This window comes from Amphiprion ocellaris, chromosome 2 (genome assembly GCF_022539595.1).
Source record: "Amphiprion ocellaris isolate individual 3 ecotype Okinawa chromosome 2, ASM2253959v1, whole genome shotgun sequence".
In the NCBI taxonomy this organism is placed as follows: domain Eukaryota; kingdom Metazoa; phylum Chordata; class Actinopteri; family Pomacentridae; genus Amphiprion; species Amphiprion ocellaris.
Genome location: NC_072767.1, coordinates 28,093,931 through 28,120,432, shown reverse-complemented (window position 1 = coordinate 28,120,432; position 26,502 = coordinate 28,093,931). Strand labels below are relative to the sequence as shown.

The 26,502-nt window shown below is 38.5% G+C and overlaps 1 protein-coding gene across 2 annotated transcripts in view; it reads left to right on the top strand.

Annotated features, from left to right (window-relative positions):
- The window catches only part of znf644b (zinc finger protein 644b), a 35,488-nt gene extending 8,986 nt beyond the window's left edge, over window positions 1-26,502 (top strand). For both annotated transcript variants that reach the window (XM_023280005.3, XM_023280008.3), the window contains 5 exons: window positions 15,030-17,708; window positions 19,601-20,173; window positions 23,307-23,423; window positions 23,627-23,723; window positions 24,956-26,502. In XM_023280005.3, coding sequence (XP_023135773.2) covers window positions 15,044-17,708; window positions 19,601-20,173; window positions 23,307-23,423; window positions 23,627-23,723; window positions 24,956-25,100 — 3,597 coding nt within the window. In that variant the 5' untranslated portion in view covers window positions 15,030-15,043 and the 3' untranslated portion in view covers window positions 25,101-26,502. The remainder of the gene's footprint in view (window positions 1-15,029; window positions 17,709-19,600; window positions 20,174-23,306; window positions 23,424-23,626; window positions 23,724-24,955) is intronic.

Sequence of the window (26,502 nt, the reverse complement as noted above, 5' to 3'; positions counted from 1 at the left end):
AATTGAAAATCTTAAAACAATGTGTTGTGTGGAGTCTAACTTTCTTTAGCTGTCATTATTATAATCATACTGGTGGAGCATAAACCTAAAATGTGACCGTCTTTGAAGAGGTGTTATCATTCAGCGGCACAGTTGCATGTCTCCTTACCAGCTTAACACCTGAAACTGTAGCTCAGATGTGTGAAATGCTCTGAAACTATAGCTGGGTGTGATTACCAGTCAAATTAAATCTGAGATGTCAGTTACATGTGTCACTGCTCCCACTCCTACACTTGGCAGGTTGTAGGGAGTGACAGGCTGGCTGTTGATTATTTTCCAGTGGGAAACAGAATCACTGACACGCAGGGAGTGTTTACAATACCCTCGTCTTTGTTTAATTTCCTTCAAATGTAAGTGACTTCTGTAAATTCAGATTTGAAATTTCCACCACATTGGTATTGCACCATCATTGAATATGTAGTAGTGGTCAAGAGGTGTTATGAGTATCTTTTTTTTTTTTTTTGTAAAGGTAAATGACGTGATAAAATCCGATAAAGCACAGACTTTACATACAAGAAGCTTTGTTTGTCTGCAGGTTAATTTAATTTAGGATGCTGTTTAAAAGAAAACTTTGTTACAGTTTTTCCCCTCTGACAACAATTTATTGATCAACTATTTTCTGTATGTGTTGAGTCATTTTGTAGGCAGTAGTGTCTGGTAGTAGATCTAAAGTAGGTCTTCTAGAAACTGTGATGTGATGGGTGTCGCATTTTTTTTGAACAGACAATTATTTGTGTGATGCAAAGGCATGATTAATCTGCAGAGTAATTAATAACTATAATACAACTTCACTGTATTATTCAGGTTTCAGCTGTTTCAGCAAATAAAATGAACACTTTACATGTAGTATGAAATGGCATGAAATTTAAGAGAGTGTACAATAGAATCCATCACACCTCTACCTCTTTGGAATATTATTGATAATTAGTCTAATTTATTGATATTGTAGTAGTATAGTAACAAAGTAGAAAAATGCTTCAAAAAAGCATTTAAAAGAGAATTACATTCATAAAACAACGATACATGAATGAGATAAATTAAAATTCCCACCGAAAGCTTTAAATGCTGTCAGAGCATTTTGTTATTTGCTCTGTCTCATAAAGTTCTCCTAGGATTTGAATCTGCATTTTACGTGAGGGAAGATCCACTTTCAAGGATTTGTTACAAATAAATGTTTTTCAGACATTTCATTGGTTTTGCATATGTATCTGTAATTTCAGCTCCCAGTTTTGTTTGTCTTTTTCCTGCTTACATTTCAGTGAACATTCGCTGCCACTGTAGCAAATGGCACGAAGATACAAGTTTTTCATTTCCTTAATTTGTGACGGCAGCTTCTGCTGTGAAGGATTTGCGGAAACACCTTTTGGATGAATTTCTAGGGTTAAGAGTTTAATATTGTATTCAGATTATCTGACACACGATACACCCTGGTTACAAAAAATCCCCCCAAAAAACTCACACAAGCAGCTTTTGAAGACAGTTAATGTTGACAACGTCCAAACGACAGATTTTTCTTTCAGTTTAGGATACTTTTCATATTCACAAATCTGAATTTACATATAAATTGATTGACACTTCCCTTTCAAAGAAACGTGGGACTGACTTCCTCCTGGAGAGGAATTTCTTTTCGAGGAGAGATGGACTGCAGCTACTTGAATCCTAATTCACGGGCAGGTGAGATTGTTGCGGCCCATCAAAGGCTGAATGAAGCGCTGAGCGGTCCATGATCCGGTCTGCTGCAGATCAAGCCCTCTGTTATCCTGCTTTACTCAGGCTATGGACTGTTTCCTCCACTAAGGGGCAGAATATGATCACTGATGCTCTCAGCCCTCACAGGGAGGATACACTGAAACGCAACACCAGTTAACATGGCCTGTCTTGTTACTGAATAATCTGTGGCAAGGTTTGCCTGTACATTCTAAATTAGATTGATGATAAAAGAAGGGATGATGGATATATGCTGGGTTTTATTATGTGAAACGTAAATATTGTTCAAAAGCAATAAAACACTTCAAAAATCTGAATTAAATCAATTATGACAGAAGAATATAATCATATAATTATAGTAGACATCATTTAGTGCATGTTTTTGAGGAATAATGTAGCGTACCTTCACTGTATATCATTTTTCATTTTTGTATATTTTCAAATTACCAGGCTACGCAAAACATACATGCACTTTATTACATGTTTTAAATCTGATCCAACGCACACAAGTCTGCAAGGATGTCAAATCAGTTCGGTCTTGTATTTATCCCTCTGAACATTTCGCAAGTCCAAACAACCTCTATCTTTGAGGGTTGGGATTAGCGAGCTTCCATTGTACATGAGCCGTGAGGCGGCTAACCCTTTCTGTGATAGCTATCTGAGGTTGAGCTCAGCACTTTCCTCATTAATTTCCCATTTATTCTCAGAGTTGGATGTGATATTTTAGAGATTTGAGCATGCGGGGCACAGGTTAGGTGCAATTATGCTGACGGCGGGCTTTTACAGATATGCTCAATGAAATCTGGAGTATAGGATTATACATGTAGAAAGTTATATAGTGATTAACCTTCATTTCAGTCTCCTCAGTGATATCTAGGAGGCAAATCCTCCTCCAATCAGCTGCTGTCAGGTGTATTTTTCCATCCTGATAAATGACCTTCAAAATGATAGACCGAGGCAGTCTTTCTTCTTCCCATACTGTGCTTTTGAAGCATTTCTTTGCCCTGTTAGGTGGTTCAAATGCTCCCTTAAACTACATCCCACTCCAAATTTCCTCAATGGGAAAGCTATACGGTTTCACTTAAAGACATCCTGGTGAGTTTTTAACCACTAGTAGTGCTGCAGAGGAATGTTTTGATTAGTGGGCCCTAATTTTGTTTGTATCGTGGACTCTGAATGAAAGCATAACTTTGTGACTTTCCACTCCTTTTTTTTTTTGTTTGTGCTCAGCAGGTTGTCATGGTTTTAGGTGCCATCCAATAGTAAAATATGACATTTTGGTACACTGTGTATTGTCACAATGCATTCAAATGTGGGATTTAATTTATGTTTTTAGTCTAAGGGGAAAACCTACCCAAAAAATAGGGTTTAGGTTTAGATACCAGAAAACCACAAATGTATTCATGTACTACAAAAACATCAAAGCCAGTTCGGTTATTATTACCTCCTAAAAATCTCTTTTTTTTTCATACGTAAAAATCTAACATTTTCTGAAACACATCCTCCTATTTCAGTTCCTAATTTCTGCACCAGATTCAAGACAACACCCCTTTATTTGTAACTGTTATCAAGAGATTTAAAGATTTTGAGTATGTGTTTGAACATGTGAGTTTGTTTTATTCCTTTAGGTTTTAGACATGGTGTCAGCAGCTGCAGTGGAAAACTGCCTTTGTAGCAATACATAGAGAAAAACACACACACACACACACACACACACACACACACACACACACACACACACACACACACAAAACTAGCTGTTAATCTGCTAATGGAATAGAAAAAATAATGAATACTCAATATCACAGTTGTTAAGCACCATTTAATTCATTAAATATATCAATGTCATAATTTTCCAGTTAATATGCAAAGATATTTAACACTCTTAAGGTTTAAATTTATATTATTTCATGTCACGACATTATAATCATCTGTAATCCTTTTTTCGCAAATGCAGCCTGATTGACGAAGCCACTTCTTGCTGCTGCTGTCTTTTATTTTCCTTCCGGTTTTGCGTCGACGCTGCAGAAAGGAAGCTTTCACAACAATGGCAGCTCCCTCCCTCGCCCCTCGAAGAAAGGACATATTTGAGCCCCTTTGATTTGGCCCGATTTGTTTTGATGTGAGGAGTGAGTGGTTTTTAAAATCTGCTTAACTCCCCAGGCCTGGCCCAGCCTCCCACAGGGCTAATGACCGTAGCCTGGCCGGTGTTGAATAATACAGACGCTTGTGAGGTGCTAGTGGGGAGGAGGGCAAGGGGTTAGACGTGGGCCCTGCCTCTACAGTACACCTCCATTGATAAGATTGTTTTAATTGGTATGAATAGAGAGGGTTTTCTCTCTCTCCTTGTATACATTTACCATTATACTCATTAGCTTCCCGTTGCCTCCCAGCAAGTTTCTCCTTCACATCCCCCGGGGTCTCCTGGGAGGCAATTTGCATCTCTCCATGGTGTCTCTTTGGGGTTATTGAGGAAATATTAGCCCCATTTCTTCTGTGGCCGACCCTTTGATTTATTTGGAGCTGGGGCTGATAGAGTGGCACTCACATGTTAATGAGTGGCGCTGATACAGGCCCCTGGTGCAAGACGACGCATTGATCCGGGTTGAAAAGGTACAATTGACAAGTAGTACTGAATAATCGTCTTACATGCGTCTCTCTCTCTGTGTGTGTGTGTGTGCGTGTGTGTGTGTGTGTGTGTGTGTGTGTGGACCTTGGGAAATGACAAGGGAATCCCACTGCTGTCAAGGCTGCTGTGCTCCAGCTGTCCACTTTTCTTGATAGAGTTAGATAAATAGGCTTTTGTTGGCCTCTGAATTCCTTGTGACTTTTGACAGCCACAGTTTTGGCGTCTTCTGTTTGGAGGCTTCGTCTTCTTTGTTTTCCACTCGTGTCATCTCTTCGACCACATGTGATCACAGTGGAGCCTTATTTTAGCTGCTTCTAGCATCCAATCAGAGGCCGCAAACTACAACTTCACAATGCATTGTTTCAGCATTGATACTGCTAAGTAAATGAAAGCAAATTAACTTGTGTCCTGCTACTTTTTCCTATACTTGAAACAAAAAGAAAGCTTGAACAGCTCTTATTTTCCATGACTAATCAATGGAAGAAAGGCCATTTTGTGTCTTTATTCATAAGACACAAAATGTGTTAGCAAGGAAGATGAGAGAAACAATAAAAATGAAGATTTGATTGAAAAAAGAAACACAATTTATGGAAGTATTCAGCTACAATAAGGATAATGTTGATCAAAAACAGCTACTTTGATAGCAGTGTCTCACAATTGTTGCTATGACGAGTCAGCACAACCTAATTTGCTTCACCAGCTCTTTAAGACAGGTGCAAACTGAAATCTGAATGCCATCTAAAACTAAAACTATTTTGCATGCCGCTTTTTAAATAATTTGAAGTTGAACTGCATTGAACGTAAGTAACTTTATCTTTCCAAATAGAGTTGCACAAGTCGTCTGGGGAGGTACTTTCTCAAAACTCAATAAAGTAAATATTGCAATGTCAGTTTTTTTCCAATATCAAGCAGCGCTCTCCTGCAAAACAACACACTCTCTTTTTGGAGGTGTTCGTCCTGGTCTAATAATAGAACTCAAGGTGACTACTGAGGGATCACTTTGGTTGCCATTAGTGAGCGCTGAGCCCCTGGTACCAACCCCAGCCCCCCTCACCTCCCCTCATTCCTGCCGTCGTGCACTCGTATTATGTTTTAAAGAAAGATAATGAGAGATTTCATCCTAATACCTGCGATGCTTGACATGCCTCCGAATTTAAGCTCACTGATGTCTACTCGGCAATGTGGAGCCTGTCCTCAATTTGGAGAGCAGTTTGACATCGACTCCCTTTCATCTGAATGGTCACATGTCTACAGCAAAGCGGCAGCAACAAAGTTTGATATATATATATATATAATTTTTTTTCTCATCCCGACTGGAGAGGGAAGCATCTGAGTGCGCCTAATCATAGCAACAACTTCTGTCTTGCTTAGTATTTATATACTTTCAGTTATATGGTAATAATAACATTTAATAAAAGTCAACATCCTAACTGCCACTAAACAAAAATACCCACCACCGCAATCGCTGCATCTTCTCTGCATACTTATAACAGATTAGAGGTTATGTATATCAATTGCACAGCTCATGCATATTGTTATGAAGGAGAAATGCAGGAAATGGAAATGTGCCATTTCAACGAGCCGGCACAGCTTGCCAAAAGCAGGCAAGTGGGTAGTGCTCGCGGTGATGGTCGGGTTTGTTTTCCTCTCAGTGTAGGGAGATGAGAAGTCATGTATCTAAACAGAGCAGATATGATGTTTATGAGAGCCATCTGCTTGGCAGCCCTCCTGTGCCCGCTGCCCTCCTCAACGTGAGAGCCGCCTCATTAAAACGGTCACATGCCTGAGAAATTTCTAACTGCTGTGTTTTTTTTTTTTTCTCCCCTTCTTCGCTCCGTTAAAAGGAGTAGAGTTTAAAACTAACAAAGCCTTGGGAAATCCCCATCAGACATCCCTCCCTTAATCCATTTAATTTTGAAAGGTATTGTTTAAAGCTTTAAAGTTTATATCGTTTAATCCCCCTCCAACACTACGGGCAGCAAATGAGGCCGTGTCAGCAGCTTGAACAGATATAATCTACTCCACACAACAGAAAATCCTCCTTCAAGACAAGGTTGCATGGGTTTCCTGTGAACTCACTGTTTGATGTTTCTACCTGCTATTGAACATGACTTCTGTCTTAACCCAACTGTCACTCGCTCCCTGTCCCCTTTTATCACTCCGAATGTTCTCGCTTCACCTTTTTTCATCAGTAAATCTACCATCACAGCCATTCCACTCATTCCCTGTTTTAGCAGAGAGAGAGCCAAGGAGAAGTTTGTTGTGGACAGGTTGAGGAGGATTTTTCTGTTGCTCATGTTGAACCTTGGCCAGAGAATGGGATTGTTTTTGGTTGAGAGATTCAAACAGTGTAACCCGTGGTTCAAGGCTCTTGCCAGTTTGATCCTTATGGTCCTGTAGTGTCTTTTTATAGTCTTTGTCTCCACTGAATGTGCAACTCTGCATGCAAACCCTCCACATGTTTACAGACATTCTATTTTGTGTTATGACTTGATAATTTTGTTTTAAAGTCATTTGACATTTCGTGAAATATGTTTGTTTTCTTGCCAATAATTCAAATGTCAAGATTGATAGCCTTACGCCAGCTAGTTTAGCTTAGCAAAATAAGTCTCCTTCACACATGCTCTGCTTTCTGTTAATCTGACAAGAACCGAATGTGTCGGCTTCATGTCTGAATGAGTTAACTGGTCATTTTTCTGTAGATGTTGCATCAGCTTACTTGGTCAGATCTAGTAGCATTTCTGTATCACTTTTAGCATGGCACTAGTCTAACCTGCACTGTCAAGGTAATGGATAAGTCATGTACTCTGAGTTATGTGAAGCAATTCACTCAAAGCTTTTTCCACATTTCAGCACCAATATAGATTCAGAAACATCACAAAGAGCAAAAAATACAGTTTAAAAATCACAAAACGCCTTTCTTATTCACTTTGTTCTACAATTTTATATCTATTATGAACTGAAATACCTACAATAGTACAGCTTTACTGCAATGAAGACAGTCTGTAACAGGTCAGATTCATGAGACACCAAGAATGAATGAATGTTCTTCAGGTTCTGACAAAATGTTAATAGGAGCTGAAGTTTAGTTTCTTGCTTCCGGCTGTTTAAAGGAGTCTTTCCTCTGAATTTATTAAATACATGCAGCATAAAACTGCATCAGGATTCGAGTGCAAAATGAGAGTAGTAACTTCATTAAGGATTTGTAATTAGAAATGATTCCTGACATGGAGACAGGATTGATCAGCATCTGACAGACTTCCAGTTTATCAGCTGCTGTTCAATCATTTGTTAGGAGATTTAGATTTAGTTTTTGGTTTATTAGTGCATCATTATGAATGGCAAAAGTCTTACCGTGTGTTTGTCTATCGCTGTGGCTGATCGATGTGAATGAAGCCCTGAGAAACATTAACAGGGACCAATATCCAAATGACAGAATTACTTCCCTTTAGATTGACTGACAGACTGATAAAGAACGAATAAATGCTATGTATCCCATGTCTGGGCTATGCTAGAAACTATAAGGAAAACAGCTAGCTTTGCTCTATCTGAAAGAAACAAACAGGTTGTGTTGTGGGTTTTTTTTAGCGAGTTTTAAAGCATTGATTACCATTGGAAGAGAGCAGACTCTATAGTTTTTCCTTTGCTTTGATTCTGTAAGCTAGCTATCCTGTAAGCTCGCTGGCAACTGGTTTTCAATGTAAATTATCTGTCTACATCCTGCTTGAAAGGTTGTAACTGTATTAAAAATGAAGTAAAACTAAATATCTAAACACTTAACTATCTCAAGCATCTATTATTCTTTTTAAAACCTCTATCATGACATTAGTCAACATTATTTCTACTTTCTACTAATTTCAACAGCTTTTAATGGCTGTTTGACTTTCCATAGGAAAATTTACAGATAACAATGTCATTTTGACTATTATAGTACCGCTATGACTAGTCAGAATAGTAGCTGAAGATATAATCCGAAGTGTTTGGCCTGATGCTGCTCACGTGAGGTTTCAAAGTGTTTGAATCCTGTCAGCAGAAGTAATGATGGCTGGTTTGGTAGATGAGATCATTAGAAAATGCTGTGAAATAGAAATAGTTCATCATTATAGACAAGTCTGAGCTAGCTGCTTACTGGACCTTTGCTAACCTTTAACCTACAGTGGTATTTGGTAAAGCCTGCTAAAATCTGAAAAAATTCAACAATTTTACATGTTGAAAAATAGAAATATTACTTATCTTAACATATTGGCACAAGGTTTTATCCCAAAGCTGGATTTGCAGCACTGTTACAAATGCAAATTGGAATTTGAATAAGGTTTTCTTACCTATAGAACAGTCTGGAAGTTTTCAGATTATCTAACACAGTATTGTCTATTTTAAAGCCTTGACCCATTATGCTAAGTTAGGCTAATGGGCTGTTGGCTTTATATTTAGTGGTCAGGCCTGACAGTGTCATTGCACTCTCGGCAAGAAATCATACATGAGCATTTTCCAATTATGCATTGTCATTTAGATTTTGAAACTGATATAATTTCTCTTTAAAAATGTAAAATTACAGCATATAAGGAAAAGTTTTTAGTTTGGAAGAACCACAAAGCTTGCATAAGGAGGATGGAAGCACAAGTCAATAACGGATCTTTTATTTAGGAGACCAGGTTTTGCATTGATTTAAGTTTCATTTTCACTGATTGTTTACTTTCAGTTTTCACTCATGGTTAGGTTTAGGCACCAATAATTTGTGCTTAAGTTCAGGAATAAAATCCTGATCTGGGTAAAATAGAATCTGCAAGAAAATAAATGGCAAAGATACAGTCTGTCAATTAGAAACATTCTGTTTTAGTCTGTCAGAACATACATCTAATTCAATATAATATATAATTAGGAGTATAGTTAAGCTGTATAAGAATGTAATTTTCTGGGAGACGGAGAGGCCTTCAAGTAAGTACCTCCAGTGATACTTACTTGTGAATCTTTTCACTTGAACTTACACAGATATTCTTGTTTTTAAAGCAGGTATTAGCATTTAATTTTTTCTTATTATAAAGAACACAATTTTCTTTCAAGCGTACCATCTTCTTTTAGTGTTTATTTTGAGTCATATAACTCCAATATATATTTTCACTCAAGCATTAAATTATATTGTTTAGTTATCAAAGGCTTTGTGTAATTACATTTGTGCAATTCAAGATGACAGGGCTGATAGTGTCTGCATAAGACGCTGGCATACATAATCACATGGCAAAATCCCATTAGGGAGAATGGAGACCATTATTATGGAAATGACCTTTGGGTGACAAGAAATCAGTGGGATAAAAGACTATGTAATCCTGACAAAGACGTTGTGTGAAGCTGCTCTCTCTTTATTTTCACATGTGCAAATTGAAGAAATTTAGTGTTTTATGGTTTTATAGTTTCATGTTTTTCTGCACAACAAACCAGTTAGTCGTGTTCAGGAGTGACATTTGTGCGTTGTTAATTTCACAGTGCTTTTCTCATTGTTTGACAGTGTTGGTAACTGTAGGGGCTGAAATAGCAGAAGAACTTAAGTGTGTGTTTTTGTTTTTGTTTTTTGTTTTTTTGCTGTGGCACCTTCACTGAGAGAGCAGAGTCACCTTGGGATTACTGGAGTGTCAAGCTGAATCTCAGTCTGTTTGTTTTGAGCCACGCTTTGATACTCTCACACTAAAGAGGCAGCTTCATAAATTCACATTGTGTCAAATAAATCAATAGATCCCATTAACTGAGGAAGTTGTGTAGTGCAGTACTTGAGGGACCGAGGCCCCCCTTGTTTAGGCATTTCTCCAGCAAAGGCGATGGCAGAGGAATGTAAGGTTGGCTGTTGATCCACACAGACAGCTCCAGCAGTTGAAATGGTTTGGCTGACTGGTCTCAGTTGGTCTTTAGCGCCGTCTCCTCTGTGCTGCCAGCCTGGTACTTCAGCTGAACAGGAAGAAGGAATTTGCTTGGACATTCACAGCCTTAGAAGCCTACAGCGCCAACCTCCTGGTCAATCAGGTTGTTGTTCTCACGAGACTTACAGTTTTTAGTATTGTAGTTTTTTACCTTTGATAATTGTCTAAGAGGATAAAAAACATGATAAGATACTTTATTTCCCATGAAATGTCCTTTGCAAAAAATGACAATTGTCTTTAGACACAGGGCTGCTAGTATATTCATCAGTTAATTTATTGATTAACCCGACATAATAAAGTATCCTCTCTGACCAACAGTCCAAATACCAAAGAGACTTGATTTAGCAGTAATACAATAAAGCACTAACAACAACAAAAAAAAAGCAATTACATTTTTAAAAGCTGGTACCAGCTATTTTTTTGATATTGTGTCTTGTTAAATGACATGATACGAGAATAACTGCGTGTTGATTTCTGTAATACTCTTTCAGCAGATTGCACGTCAAATGGCCTGAGAGGAAACTAGACTTCTGTACCTTCTGTCGACTGTTATTAGGCTTTAGAGAATGTAGCCCATGCCAGGAGACTTCAGAGAGATGGTGTCGTTCATCAAATCTGCAATAATCCTGAATGAAAAGTTGCTATTCTAGCATTGGTACGAAATGACTGAACTGCAAAGTAACTCAGAAAAAGTCAAGTCATCATTATTTATGTATTATATGTATTATTGTGACACAACAGCTGTTGAGCCAAACAGCTTTCCAGTAGAGAAACAAGATTGGTGTTGCAAATTTACCTGTAAGTTATAAAAATGAGGGTTAAGACTCCACATTGTGATTAATGATGAATATACCTGAGTAATTAAAAAAATATGCTTAAAAGCCTACAAAGTTATATAAAATTATAGGGAAGACAGATTAAAGAAAGAATCATAAAGAGAGTCTGACAGTAAACACAACAGAAGTGTACTGTAACATCTAAATGTGTTGTAGCGGTCTGCTCAGTTGTGTAATCAAACCTAGCATGCAAGCTTCATCCTAACCCAGACGGAGCAATCCACCGGTTTCTGGTAAATAACCACAGCCTCAGATTTAGAGGTGCTGACTCTTATACCAGACGCTTCACACTCGGCTGCAAACCATCGTAGCGCATGCTGAAGGTCACGGCTTAATGAAGCCACCAGAACAATGTCAACTGCAGAAGCAGAGTGTGTTGCATGTTACTAGTAGAGCAGTCTCCTGCTAACTGTGGTTGAAGGTTCATAGCTCCAGTTGTGGCAGATTCAGTTTTGTGTTTATTTTCATGTTTACTATCAAGCTTGCATTGTGTGTGAAGCCCATGTATATGCCCTTGAAGGCTCTGAAAATACTGAAGGCCTAAAATTTAAATGTTGATATTCCATGTATTTAAGGAGTCACACATATAGTTTATTATTAATTTAGTGATATTGCTCAAAGCAACTCACTTTTTTGTCTTACAAAAAAAATTGGAAATATAGCAACTATAGACACTAGTGACGATTTTTGAAATTGAACCAGTCTTTTGGAAAGTCAAATACCAGAAAGCTGAAAAATGTTAGTTACGGCTTCCTTAAGCCAAAGCTGATTGTTTAAACAGCTTGATTGGGAAATAATCTGCTGTTGATAGACTAATGCACACACATGCATAACCACATTTCCCTCTTTAACATAGTACCATGATGAAAACATCTTTATTTTTTTCTGCTGTGCCATCAACTGTTGAGGAACTATGTTTTCAGGTTGTCCATTTTCGTGAAGGCAAAATATCAGGACTGCCTGGAGGAAGTTTCTTTATATTTGGTGCTATTCTTCATTTAGACTCAACAATGAACTGATAAGAATTTGGTGGCCAAAGGTCAACGCAATCTTACAAAATATATTTTAGCTCTAAATCAAGACTTCATACAGTAACTGTGGTAAAAATTCACACAAACATGAAACAGGATAAAATGATGAAGTTATGGCATATTATATGTAAATGATGCAGGTCAAGTTTTGACTGACATACAACCTTGATCTATAATGTGCATTTACGAGGGTTAATCAAAAAGTTATGAGGCTATGCGTAATATTTGATGAGTAGGGTGGGTTGGGGGCAACGGTTGTGGTGTTTAAGTCACACAAACAATTCATAATCACCACATTGGAGCACTAACTTGTCATTGCGTCACAGTTCAGGTTGTTTGTGCTGAAATGTTCTCCCTCAGATAACTCAGGACGTTACAGTAGAACTCTGCATTCTGACCCTGGAGGATGGTGCACATGAATGTTGACAAAGCAGTTATGTATTCAAGGCCAACACAAAAAACTTACCAACCAGATTAAATTTGTTTGCTTCTTATGCAAGGTAAAGATGGACATAAAGATCCCCAATTCCTCTTTCTGAGATTTTAAGTTGTTTTTCAAAGCACAGCGCAGTTCCACAAAGCGTGGACAAGAAGTGCTCTCCTACACTTCCAACACCTACTGTCATCAGCTAGACCCATTTGTTTGGTTCTACTGGTGTAAAATAAACTCTGTGAACAATCTTATGTAACTTACTTTTGCTCTCTAATGTATTACCCATTTTTAGAGATGATATGAGCCCAGGTTTCTCTATTCATGGCCTCCTCCAAGTCCCTCTGCTGTTATAGTCTGAGATTTTCACACTTCACTTTTTTCTTGTTCGTGAGGGTTTCCCATCACATCAGAAATGACTAGAAAGTGAAGATAACATACACTGCTACAGGTTTCAGCTTTGACACATGGATAGTTTTTGAAATGTCGAGAAAATAAGGTCTTACTTCAATATCTGATCTTTGCTCAGTGTCACTGTATTAGAGGCATGTTGATGACTCAGTTTGTAGCTGCTCTCATCGGGAAATTGCCTTAAAGAACATATGTTAAACTACTGCTCACCTTGTGTAGTGAAGTGAAAATAAAATCTTTACAGCCAAATGTTATGGCATTTTCATGAAATTAGATTGTTCACGGCAGAGAATGACAGGAAGATGAAAGAGAATAGGGCATGACGTGTGCTGTGGTTGTGAGCCAGACTCAAAGCTACACTGATGTGAGTACATGGCTTGCTTCCCAGCCTACCGACTATCAGAGCACGCTGCAGAAGATCGTATTAATTCCATGAGTTGAGCTGAGCATATTTTTGGTTTTTGGAAAAAAATCATTAAGAGCTTTTATAGAAACTGCTGGTGCTGAAAGAATTAACACAAACATTAGTGAGAAGAATGTTAGTAAATCAAAGGCCTTCACAAAACATGACAGTTTGTTTTCTGTTGTCTAACTGAACACAGTTGTCATGATGCTCTTCATAAATCTCATTTACCAAACTGAAAAATGAGGCGAGTGTATCAGGGAAAATAGCAGACAGGGTTAGTAAAAGCACATAGCAGATTGATCTGTGCATACAGCTTAACTGTATTAAGGCTCGTAATCCCTGTAAATATCTTTAGGCAAGGCAAAGTCAGCCTTTTAACATTGACTAAATGAAGTAAATAGAAGCAAATACAATTTTAAAACCCACCTCTCTGCTGAGCCCTGTACATATATATATGTACAGATATAAACATATATAAACACACACACACACACACAAACACACACACACACACACACATATATAGAAGCGAGTTGTGTGAGTTGGCTGCTAATGAGGCTTGCACACTTTTAACCGAGATATTTTGATGGTTTTGCCACCCTGCCGTTTGGGGCTAACAGTGAAATTCGCTTTAAATGTAGAGCGTCTGTTCCCCTTTCGAACCTCTAACACCACAACAGATGGGGAGAATATGGAGCTCGGAAGGTTTTACCTCAGAGGTGGTAACAGTGAAGCCACTCATTAACGCTGAATTTACCACTTCGTTAGCAATGCAGCTTCCTGTAGAGAGCGACCAGCCCTGGATGTCAAATCCATTGAGCATACATATTACACGAAATCAGTTGTGGACAGCATAGTGTAATCTGATATAAAATCTAACATGCACATTTTGAAATAAAATCCTGTTCAATAACCCTGTAAGTATTTATTTCATTAGTTTGTACAAATTATTATGAAATAATAAAGAATGATTGTGTCCTCAATTCAACAACTCTTCTATGAATTTGCATGTGAATGTGCGAAAGTGTATATTTTCTTTGTGTACGTCTGTGTTTTAGACAAGATTGTGTGTCTGCCAATTTGTCAGGATTCAGGTAACAGCGGTCTCATGCTGTGATCTGTGTTGGCACCATCACAGAGTGATAAGACGCAGTAGGATCTCATTGGAGGTGTACTTTGTTCCCATGGAAATTGGTCAATTTTAGCAGACGACTGAGAACTTTAGGCGGAGAAGCAGGAAGGTTGTATCCCAGAGGTACGCTCACATAATTAAGCATCCTCACCAGGGTATTCAAGGCTAACAGCAGGGTTTGTTGTGAATAGAGGTGGCGAAAGAGGGTGTTGGAAAATCATAATGCGGCACAGAATAATACCAGTCTCATTTTACGGAGCGGTGGGAATAGCTTGAAAACAATTTTTTGAACAGTCCACATAGTCAGTGTATGGAAAGAAACAACAATATTTTATTATACCTGTTGTGCATCAGTGTCTTATTTTGTAATTTACATCTGCAATATGGATGTAATTCGTTCTTGAAAGAAAGGGCATTTTATGCTTGTAAGACGTAGCCTGTTTCTTTTGGAATGCTGGAATTGTTCTTGCTAATTTTGTGTTGTTGTTTTATATTTCAGAAAGTATTTCTACTATGTCTGTTCTGAAGCCAAATGCACTAGAGGACAAAGACGTGGAATCTGTGTCTGACAGCCGAGGTCGTACTCAGGAGCCATTACAGAGTCACACATTCTCCCTGAAGAACAATGCTGCAGGTCTGTCCTCAGATGAACACGAAAACCCTTTAAATGGAACCCAGCCGAATCCATTTGTATACAGCAGTGTCCCTGCTGTTCCCCATGCAGGCAATTCATTGCCTTCAGGAGCACTTGTTAATGGACCTGGTTCACACCCCACCTCAGAGGTACACTGTGTCCTGAACAAAGGCACTGTTTTATCCAACAGTGTCCTGGATGCCGTGTGGCAAGCGGAGAAGGACACGAGCCCCGAGGTGTTACCACCACCTAGTGAGCTTCAATCAGACGCTTGGAAGAACACAGCAGGGCCCATCGTAAAAACACTGGCCACACAGCCAGGTGTCAACACACCACTGTCTCACTCGGAGGAGAATGAGTCTAAACTGGCCTATTCCACACTGTCAGGTGACGGTGCAGAGCAAATGCACATTAGCCAATCTTTGACAAAACAGACAATAAAAACAAGATCTCCACGGGACGTGGAATGGTCAGGAAGCTCGTCGGATGATTATGATAATACTGAAGTAATCAGATGGGATTCGGCAAGAGAGTGTTTTTTGCACAATGACAGAAGGCTGGAGACCACAGTGATGCACCGAAGAGACAGGAAGCACAATACGCACACAAAAAGCATGTCAGGCTGTCTGGAAAAGGTTAACAACAGCCACAGACGTTTCTGCAGTGGTAATGATGTTGAAAATGTTGACACTGGAAATAAAGATGAATCTTTGGATACACAATCTGATATTAAATATTCAGTTATGCCATTCAAAGACCTTTCTAGGAACATAGCTTTAGACTCCGAGCACCATAGCACAGCACAGGAAGGCTGTAATGAGGAAAATGACCCTGAAGATGAAAACAGTGTTAGTCCAAAAGTGGAACAGTTGAAGGCAGAGCAACTTGAACACGATCCACTTTTCTTTTCATGCACAATATGCAATGTTAATTTCAAGGAAAAAAGACATTTCCATAGACATATGATGTATCATTTAGGCGAGCATAATCAGGTGAACAGTGAGAATGTTTCACAGCCCTTTATATGCAGGGAGTGTGGGCGTTTGTTCTGTGATAGCAACTCCCTCATGAGGCACATCATTATTCACCAAGACAAGCTGGAAAAACTTATGGAGGAAATCAAAGGTCTCAAAAGCACAGAATTACAAGACAGGACCACCGCAGTGCAGTGCCCTCAGTGCATATTTGGTTGTAACTGCCCAAAAATATTTGTCCAGCACGCCAAAACGCACGATAATCTGACGCACTACTACGTCTGTGAGGAGTGTAACTACATCACACTGACACAGCAGGCACTTGAAGCGCACTTACATGTCGCACACCTCAACGAACACCAGCCCCAGTATAGAAAAATGACTCATACTAATGATGCAGAGGGAGAGGACCACGTTCAGGTGCAGTGCAAAATGGGTTTTTTCACTACCGGAGACAAAGTACGATTGGAGAGGCATTCTGAGCCAAAGCAGGAGCTGCTGCAATGTGGTGATTCTAAAGACTCTGCTGACCAGTCCAAACTTACAAGGTTTAAGCCAAATCTGTTTGAAGAAAAAGCTTGCTTCACCTGCAGTTCCAGTAAAAAAGAGGACATTTACATTCAATCCAATGACAAAACCACTCAGTTCACTCACAGTGCCGGCCACACCAACACCACACTCTTACCATCTTTGTGGAGGATCGATAAACATGGAAAATTACTCCTGCAGCCAGTAGAAAAATTAGATGTGGCAAGTGATCTCACCTGTGCAGAAGAGGATGCTGAAAACAATGACAGCAAGGTTTTTGGCAACACAAAGCAGGAAAACTGTCCTGCAGCTGCTGATTTTTTAGCCAGGAAGCTTAAATTAGACCAGATGTTCTGTCAGGGAAACAAGAAGAACCCAGGAAGCGGGAGTTTACAAGTGCAAGCAAACCAAAATTCTCCATCAAAGCAAAAAATGTCAACACCTTTGCATAACACCACAGAAAATATGAATGGTAATATATTGCCTAGGCTTAGCCAGAGGCTTAAGAAACAGTGTGCGGGTAGGGAGTTAGATAAAGGCTGTGAGGGCAGCGATACCTTCAGTGATGACACCAGCGAAGCTACAGGCAGCTTCTTGGAAAGCAGGAAGAATGAAACGAACCCGTATGCTCGGAGGTACTTCAGAAGGAAGCAGAGCTTTTCAGCCAAACACCAAAGCCAACACACACTAGAGGATGAGGATGATGGAGCTGAAGACTGCAGCGACATAGAGCAGCTCATAATCAAAGAGGAGTACATTGAAACAACAGTGTGTGATGATCCTCCACAGTCGCCTGCTGCATCTCCAGGTGACAGCTGTGATATTTTCCCCACACCAGGGGTAGAACACAAGACCTGTCCTTACTGCCCTGCCATGTTTGAGTCTGGAGTGGGTCTGTCCAATCATGTGCGAGGACACCTTCACCGAGTCGGCCTGAGCTATAACGCTCGGCACATGGTTTCGCCAGAGCAAGTGGCGCTGAGGGACTGTCAGCCGCGAGTCCACAGAAGGATATCTACTGGCATAAGGAAAATGAGAAAAGGTGAGAGTGTTACTACAGGTATTGTAATAATACCTCTTATCTTATCTATCTTATCTTAATAATTGAAGTACTAGCAGATCATCGCAACAAGGCAGGTCTGAATGGACTGTTTGCAGATGCTGTTTTCCAAACAGCCTTTTTTCTGTTAGAGCTTAGCAGTAGAGCTAAGGTAAAATTTAACATTTCTCACCATGCCAAAATGATGTAAGTGGAGGGACAATCAGCATTTAAAGGTCCCATATGTTTAAAATCTATGGTCATTTTGTTTTATATCTTAAAATCTTTAATGCATACAATAATGCTGTGAGAACACAAAGACTCTAAATACTGCAAAACTTTTAGGCCCCCTCAACTACTTGGTGTCTCAGCTTCACGTCTGTCAGTATATTACCCAGTTTCTACATAGAAACTGAAGAATCAACAGTCATCGAGCTCCAACTTTGTGTAATCCTAACCTCTCACTGCCTGTTGTTTCCAATGTGAACTATTCCGAATGAGCAGTTGCCTCACAGTCTGCCAGCTTATTTTACTTTCTCGAGCTGCTCTTGCTAACTCTAAAATGTGTCAGCATCAAGAAAAGCACGCCAAATGTTCTGTTGTTGGTTGCAAGAGTGAACACAAGAGTTTTTTTGCACTACCAACATCTGAGGAACCAAAGATACAGTGAATATCTGATGGCAATGCCACCACAACAACAGGAAATTCTTAGTGTTAGCATGTTGTGTAGCTAATGAGGCTAACATTACCATTAGCTTTGACCGTATACCCACGGGTCAGAGCTCTGTGGAAAATGTAATGTTGAAAGACGTTCAGAAATGGTAGGAACTTTGAGATCGATGTGAAACCAATAAACAACGACTGGGTTGGCGACTATGTTTTTGTTCCTCTTTAGTGCAACCTAAACTCTGGTGATGTTTACATCTGTTTGATTCTCTCTAAAGTGAAAGCGTAATTCCCAGTAAAGCTATTTTCATTTATATGTTTTTCTGTTTCTGTTGTCAGACAACGAAACAAGTATGAAATAGTGACTGAAACGCAGCCTATTAACAGTAGCAGTTGCTTCAAAGTCATTTCCAAGCTGTTGCTCTGCACCACTAAAACAAGGATTTTTACAACTGCAACATTGTCTGGCAAACTCACCATACACATGGGCTAAAAGCAGTGGCTGTACTGTGAATTCTGTGATATCTCCATATAAAATGACTGCTCAGAGAAACTGAAGCAAGAGGAAGTCCTAGTTTCACACAGTCATTCACGTCTGTGTCAGCAGCCATCTGGTCAACTGTTTTGCTCTGTACTGTCATTCATAGACAGTCTTCTTCCTGAAGGGAGGGCATGGACAGCATGTTTCAGGAATAGATTGAACTGAGCAAAATGTAGATGTGACTGTAAAAAAAGGAAAAATAAAAGGCAATCTTCTTCGACCAATTATGTAACAGCTTGACAAAAATGTTGGGAAAATCTGATCTAAATACAGTTTTTACCAGTCACTTGTATGAAACTGCATATGTGTCATGTGAATGGAAATACAGGTGAACATGAAATATTCACCTGTAAAAATATTCAAATATTCATATAAATATTCAGAAAGACATAGTAAACAGGATACTTTGATTTGGAATGATCACTGAATAAATCTCTTGTATCACATTTTAGATCTAGACTGCAGCAAGTCAGATTTTGTTTCATAATTTCTATTTTTTGATTGCTGTACCTTCTTAATCAATTCATAATATTTGAATCTACAGCTATAAAATGTTATACCAATAATAGTAAAATTGTGTGAAATACAAAACAACCCAAATAATTGTATACACTGCCATAAACACTAGCTTGTTGTTGTTTTTTATTATTATTTCAGTAAATGCAGCAAATCTTATTTTATGTTCCAGCTGTTAAGCCAGACACCCGGGGAGAGCACACTTGTCCCCTGTGCTGGGGCTGGTTTGATACGAAGACTGGCCTCTCCAACCATGTGAGGGGACACCTGAAACGAATAGGTGGAAGTGTTACGAGCAGCAGTAAGTCCCCGCTGTGCATCCTAAAGGAACTGCTAAAGGACAAAAAGGAACATCGGAACATCCTCCAGGTCCTCAACAAGAGCCGGCTCCCCTCACGATCTTCAGCGTCTCAGAAGTTCATCAGCAGCAATGACTTTTTCCTGACAGCCATCCCAGTAAAAGTCCAGTGTGGAACAAGGAGTCCATATCCTGTATTGAACAGCTTTGTACCAAAGCAGGAGCCAAATACCTTCTCAGATAGGGAGGAGCTACAGATAGAAGCACAAAGAGACTCTAAGGCCTCCTCAAGCGCTTTAGTCCAACTGCTCAGAGCAAAACAGGAAAGTATGGAGCTGGCAGTGAGAAACAACCAGGACATCTATGCAACCAAGACGATTTGTGATATGACCAAAGATTACATGGAGGAGACACAGATGACCAGTGTGGAGTCAAACTGGACTCATGGTATGTCTTAAGCTCTGGGTTTGAATGCAGTTTCATTTTTGAACAGTATTTTTTTGAGGTTATTTGGGTGGTTTTGAACATTTTAACCAGTTAATCGTACTGTTTACAGTAACTTAAACCAATCATCTGCAACATTAAAATACAGACAAGCAAACCGAATATCATAAATCATCTTGTTGCAATACAATATTTAGTTTTGAAACAGTGGATCAAGTTGAAGCTACTTCGACACCATTCAACTAAACATTGTTCCAAGTACATTTCCCTATGGCAACAGCCCTTCCCGACAGCAGAACAGTGAACTCAGCCATACCACAAAAATTGCTCTGGAACACGACTAAGAGCCCAAGGGTTGAATCCTCCTCCAGATCATAATCCAATTGAACATCTGTGGGAGACATCTAAATAAAGTCAGATCAATGGAGGCGTCATCTTACAGACCGCACCACTATTTATTTTTCAGTTAATTATCAATATAGCAGTAGCAGCAGGAGTCTCTTGGCATTGGAATAACACTAGTTTATTGCGCCAGGTGTACTGTATGCAATTATAAAATACTGCTCCTCTGCGTCTTTAATCCTATTTTTCTCATTGTCCTTATTCTAAAAAGCTGCATAATTGGGGATGTTTACCTGAAGCAAAGCATTACATGATGGCATACTAGAAAAATGAAAGTCTTTACTCCGGTCATTCTGAAAAAGTAGAAAAAACACCGTCTAAATTCTCAGCAGCTTCTTAAATGTCAGTATTTTTTGGTTCTTTTTCTCCTTTATGACAGTCAACTCTGAATATCCTATTGTGAACAAACAAGACATTTGAGGAAGCACTGATAATTTTCTAGACCAAACCAGTTAGTCAAGAAAATAATCAACATATTAATTAACAATGAAAATAACTATCCTTACTTGAAGCCCTGTTTGGCACCGACAAAGGTTGAAAATGCAAAAATTTGCGTTTTATATTTTTTTTCAGCATTGTTCAATTGCAATAATCTACAATTCACTGAACAAAGATTGTTGCTGGGTCCCCTGATTTTAATCAATATTTTATCACACATTTACAGCCCCTCAACACAGATAACGTGTTTACTGCAGGCAGAAACCAGTTTAAACTATGTGACAATAGTTCACAATCATTTCATTTGCAGGGAAAAACACGTTCTGTAGATAGAATGTCGCCAAAGTGCTTTTGAAGTTCGTATTAAAAAGTCATGAGATCCTCTTGATGTTGAGTTGGAAGCCCATCATCCATGTTTGCACAATTTTGTTTAATGTCTGTCCAAATCAAGCTTCTAGTCAGGTACCAAGAAGGATGTTGTTAAAGATTTCAAATCAGATTGCTCTTTGTTGAGTTCTATTTTAAACTAAGTTTCTTTACCATTGTGTTACAGTGGCAGCTGCTTATGTCTTCCTGCTGTGTGTCCTGTCCTGAAGACTGACTTGATGCCAATTTGTTGTTCACTATCAGGGTGACAGTGAAAACACATTTGCATCACTGAGTTGTAGTTTTCATATATCATCTCCAGCTCCAGATGAGTCACAGATTAGTCATTTAATTAAAGAAATAATGGATTAATTGTATTTCTTAGACACTTTTGTATCACTGGCTTATTGTTCTTTGAAAAGTTAAATCTGGTTCTTTAAATTTGCAAAGATCATTTAGGAGAACTACTTAACCATCCCAGTTGTCAATATTTGTTAACAGGCAGCAGCACTCAGCAGCATTATTGTCAGTTTTCTATCACAGAATACGCAGATCTGTGATTTTTTTTGATGTGTGTGCAGTTTATGAATCCCCGTGACTCTTGTGAGGTGGTGTGTTGTATGTGAAAATAGCCCCCCTGAAGACACAAGATTGTGTTAAACTTTACCAGTAACACTTTGCAAGCAGGAGAGTGCAAATCACATACTTAGAATGAAACCAGGTGACAGAAGACTTCAGCACACACTGGGAGTAACAGTCTGGATAATAAAATTACTGCATGAACTCAAACACTGTTCAGCAAAGCTTCTCCTTAAAACTGGAGATGTCAGGAGAAGATCTGATGACCCCAGAAAAACTCATTTCCAATCATATATTCCTTTAAAAACTAAATTGAAAATTTAAATATATTTGATATAAATATATATTTAATATATTCAGAATTACTTTAAAAGAATCACATGAAAAGTTCTCATTATTCCCTAAATGTAATGCATTTTCAATTCTTATATTCGGACACTTATTTTTTAGCTTTTCAATGTTTAATGTAATTTATGTGTAGAAGCAGTTGACTAATCAATAGTAATAATAATATATAATTATATAATGAGATAGATTGATCTAACATTTTTATTGTTAATCATATGAGATATTTCTCATTTATCAATCAAATTTATGCAGAAATATTGAGCCAATGCTTGTTTTTTTTCTGTTGTTTTTCTGTAGTTCATGAGCTGATTGCGATTAGGGATTTTAAAAATGTGGTGAAGGGTATGGAGGCAGAATTCATTGGAGTCTGTAACTGCTTTCCTTCACAGCCAGTTAGGTTTCTTTTGCAAATTCTTGCTATATGTTTTATATGTTTTAAGATGTATGTGTTTGTAATGTTTTCTGTATGTAACTGTAACTTGGTGCTGCTGCTGTCTTGGCCAGGGCTCTCTGGAAAAAGAGATCATGTAATCTCAATGGGACATGGTTAAATAATACACACACACACACACACACACACACACACACATATATGGCTAGAAGATCCCCATTTCCCCCCGTCTTCCCAGGATCTTTCTGCATGAAGTTTGCATGTTCTCCCTGTGCATGTGTTGGTTTTCTCCGGGTTCTCCGGCTTCCTCCCACAGTCCTAAAACATGGTGAGGTTAATTGGTGATTTTAAATTGTCTATAGGTGTGAATGTGAGTGTGATTGTTTGTCTCTATATGTAGCCCTGTGATACACTGTTGCCTGTCCAGGTGTCCCCTGCCTTCACCTTATATCAGCTGGGATAGACTCCAGACCCCCATGACCCTAATGAGGATTATGCAGCGTATAGATAATGGATGGATAGATGGACAGATGTTGATTTTCTGTATTATTATTATTATTGTTATTTTTATTATTATTTTACACAGTTGTTTTTAAATGTTGTATCTTTCAGGGGATTCAAAGAAGATTTGTGTTGAGTGTAACAACACCTTCCCCACTGCTGCCCAGCTTCCTGGCCATCTTAGAGCATATGCACACAGGAAGAGGATAGCCTTTATTGACAATCCAGGTAAGGTTTATGCAAGCAAATTAGGGTCATGCATTCTGCTCGTGTTAACATTATATAAAGCAGTCTGTCATTCTGACTTGCATCTTAATTTACAAAATAGACTTGAAAAGGTGTTTGTGCATGGGATTATTTAGTTATGCTTCCTCACAGTGATAACTTGATATCCTCCCCCAGATAAAGCTGAGTGGTGTTTTGTTTTCTAGGCTATGATTATAAGCAGAAGAAACCAATACCAAGGCCTGGACTGAAAAAGAAGATTTCACCCTCCTTGAATGCTGAGATATACACGCTCACCTGCAGGTACAAGAACGAAAGGTTTCACATGAAGCCATGGTTGTCTGAGTGAAGGCTAAAGTGAGACATCTTTTTACCCAGTAACTGATTTCATACATATGGTATATAACAGTGAGTACACAGCTATGCAGTGTCACATAGATGTCCATTGATTCAACACTGATCGCCTTTTAGTAATTTTGTTACTTCTAAGTTGAACAGTAGAGTATTTGCTCTGATGCAAATGTAAAAACTAACAATTTTGATTTATTGTATATAAAATACAGGCCCCACGGTAGGAACGCAATGCAACAAAAGCCATTAATGAGATTTAAATCTTTTATTTTTTCATTACTTTATATGCTCTTCTCTGCACAGAAGTTACTACGTTTTTGGTGAGATGTTTTGCCATTCTTCAGAAACTATTTTTTACAGCTCCTCTTTGCTGGAGGGCTTGTGTTGCTCTACCTTTGTCTTTAAAATACCTGAAAGGTGTCCTATTGGATTCAAATCAGGAAAAATACGTGTCCAGGTCATAGTTTTCACTTTGTTCTTATTTAGAAACTCTTGTGTGATTTTTGGCAGCGTGCTTCACATTGTTATGAAAGAATATTTCTGGTGTGCCACACTTCTGCAAACAAAGATTCATCATGTCAGCCAGTATTTTGGTATTCCCACAGGTATTCATGGTGCATCTATAAATGTCATCTCCCCAACACCTTTTGCACTCATGCACCCCCATATTATCACACTCACACCTCTGTGCTTCATTGTCAGGACTATACATTCACTGTGGTGTTCCTGGCCAGACTCAGACCAAAAGGGTGGAACTCACATGAGCTGAACAGATTTATCTTGGTCTCATCTGATCAAAGAATGTGCTTCAAATGTTCATTAGGCTTCTTTTAAAGTTTTTAGCAAAGTTTAATCTTGCAGTTTTGTGCCAAAAAACAAGCAGAGGTGTTTTTTTTTTCTTTTGGATGGTGTCCACAGAGGTTGATGTTAAACACTGTCCTTCACACTGTCTAAGCTGTCACCTAAACTCCAGTTTCCTTAGATAACCCTTGTACCAAGTCTGAAGGACCTGTCTTTCTATTTGTCAGAGCCAGACTGTGAAAGTAGCACACTGTCTGTGGCACTAATTAGTGGTACTATGGCTCGAGATTTAACTACTTGTATTGAATACTGTGTTTACATGAGAAGAAACGTATTCGGTGTAGAAAGTTTAAATGCTTGTCTCTCATTTTGTATTTCTGCAGATTTTGTGACCTCGTCTTCCAGGGTCCTTTGTCCATCCAGGAGGACTGGATCAAGCATCTACAGCGACACCTTCTGCACACCAGCGTTCCCCACTCAGGGACAGGGATGGTCGAGGTTTTGGGTCTTCATCAACATGTCTCCTGAGCACCCAGAACCTAAGTAGAGTTTAACCCACTAGAACTCCCAGTTGCCTCTTGAATTTGCACACTATTTATATGCATAGGCTACTATTATACAGCTCTTTATGAAAATATATTATAGTTAATCTAAGCTACTTAATAATAGTTTATATTATTAGCTCTCTCTATGTAAGCAAAAACGTTATTATAGAATATTTTAATGCAACGCTTTGCCTTATTAACTTAACTATACAAGTACAAGGATTAATATTTGTTGTGTAGATTATTTACTGAAACTTAGTGGTAGCAAAATGACAAACATATATATAAACATGTATAAGATGGTCTGTCAGTACAGATTTGCCAAATATTTTCTCATATTTTTGTCATGATATAAAGTGCCTTGTTATTACAACAAAGCAACTTCTTTTAACAAAAAAAACTTCTCACAAAATGAAAAAAATAGCACAACATCCGACTTTTGTTATGAGAAGCTTTTCATCATAGGACAAGTTAGAAGGAGCATTGCCACTGCTGAGCTCCAGATATAGACAAGACTTTGCATCTGAATGAATTTCATGTCTTCTTTCGGAGATGAAATCCAGCGTAACACAGCTGTTGTTAAGCAGTATGCATGGTAGTGTCATTAGTTTGTGGATGCTTTGTAGAGATTCACCTCTCTGTACCTGCATCAGACAGAGAACCTCCCTTAATCAAAGTGATATCCAAGATGTTGTGTTGTTTTGGAACAGCTTGTTCTATCATTGTTTGTTCTTCAATTTAACCTTCAACCGCTCATTATGTTAACAACTTTTTATAATGAGAGAACTCTTGGATTATCACAAGAAAAGTTAGAACAACATTTTCTATAATTAGCTCTGTTTCCAAAGGTTCTGTTTTTGGTTCTGGCATCAGTAAGTGAGTTATCATGAGCAACACCATGTTTAAATTTCATACTAAACCATCTTAAGACCACTGGAACTGAACATGTGCATGTTCTTAACCTCATTGCTGCTCTTAAACTTGGTGCTTATTTTCAGGTTAGCACAGAAAGTTTTATATTTTCAGATGGGACAACAGCCTGTATGCACTGTGCCAAGATGGCATATCGTTTTAGATTATTCCCTTGCAGTTAGTTTATTTTCTTATTTGGTTGAACCCATTGCCAAAACATCCAATTCATACTTAACTATTTTGATTAAAAATTTATTAAAATGCTCAAGTATAATATTTAGAAAGCATAGAAATATAGATTTAGCATATCTATTTTATGCATTTATTTACCTATCTATTTTGAAATAGTCAACTTGTTACTCGAGAGATTTTGAAACTGTAGACATAGCACCCTCTGATATACAGTACAATGTAGAGTTTTACCATTACATGTTGTTAAATTATTAAATAATTTTACTATATTATACACACAC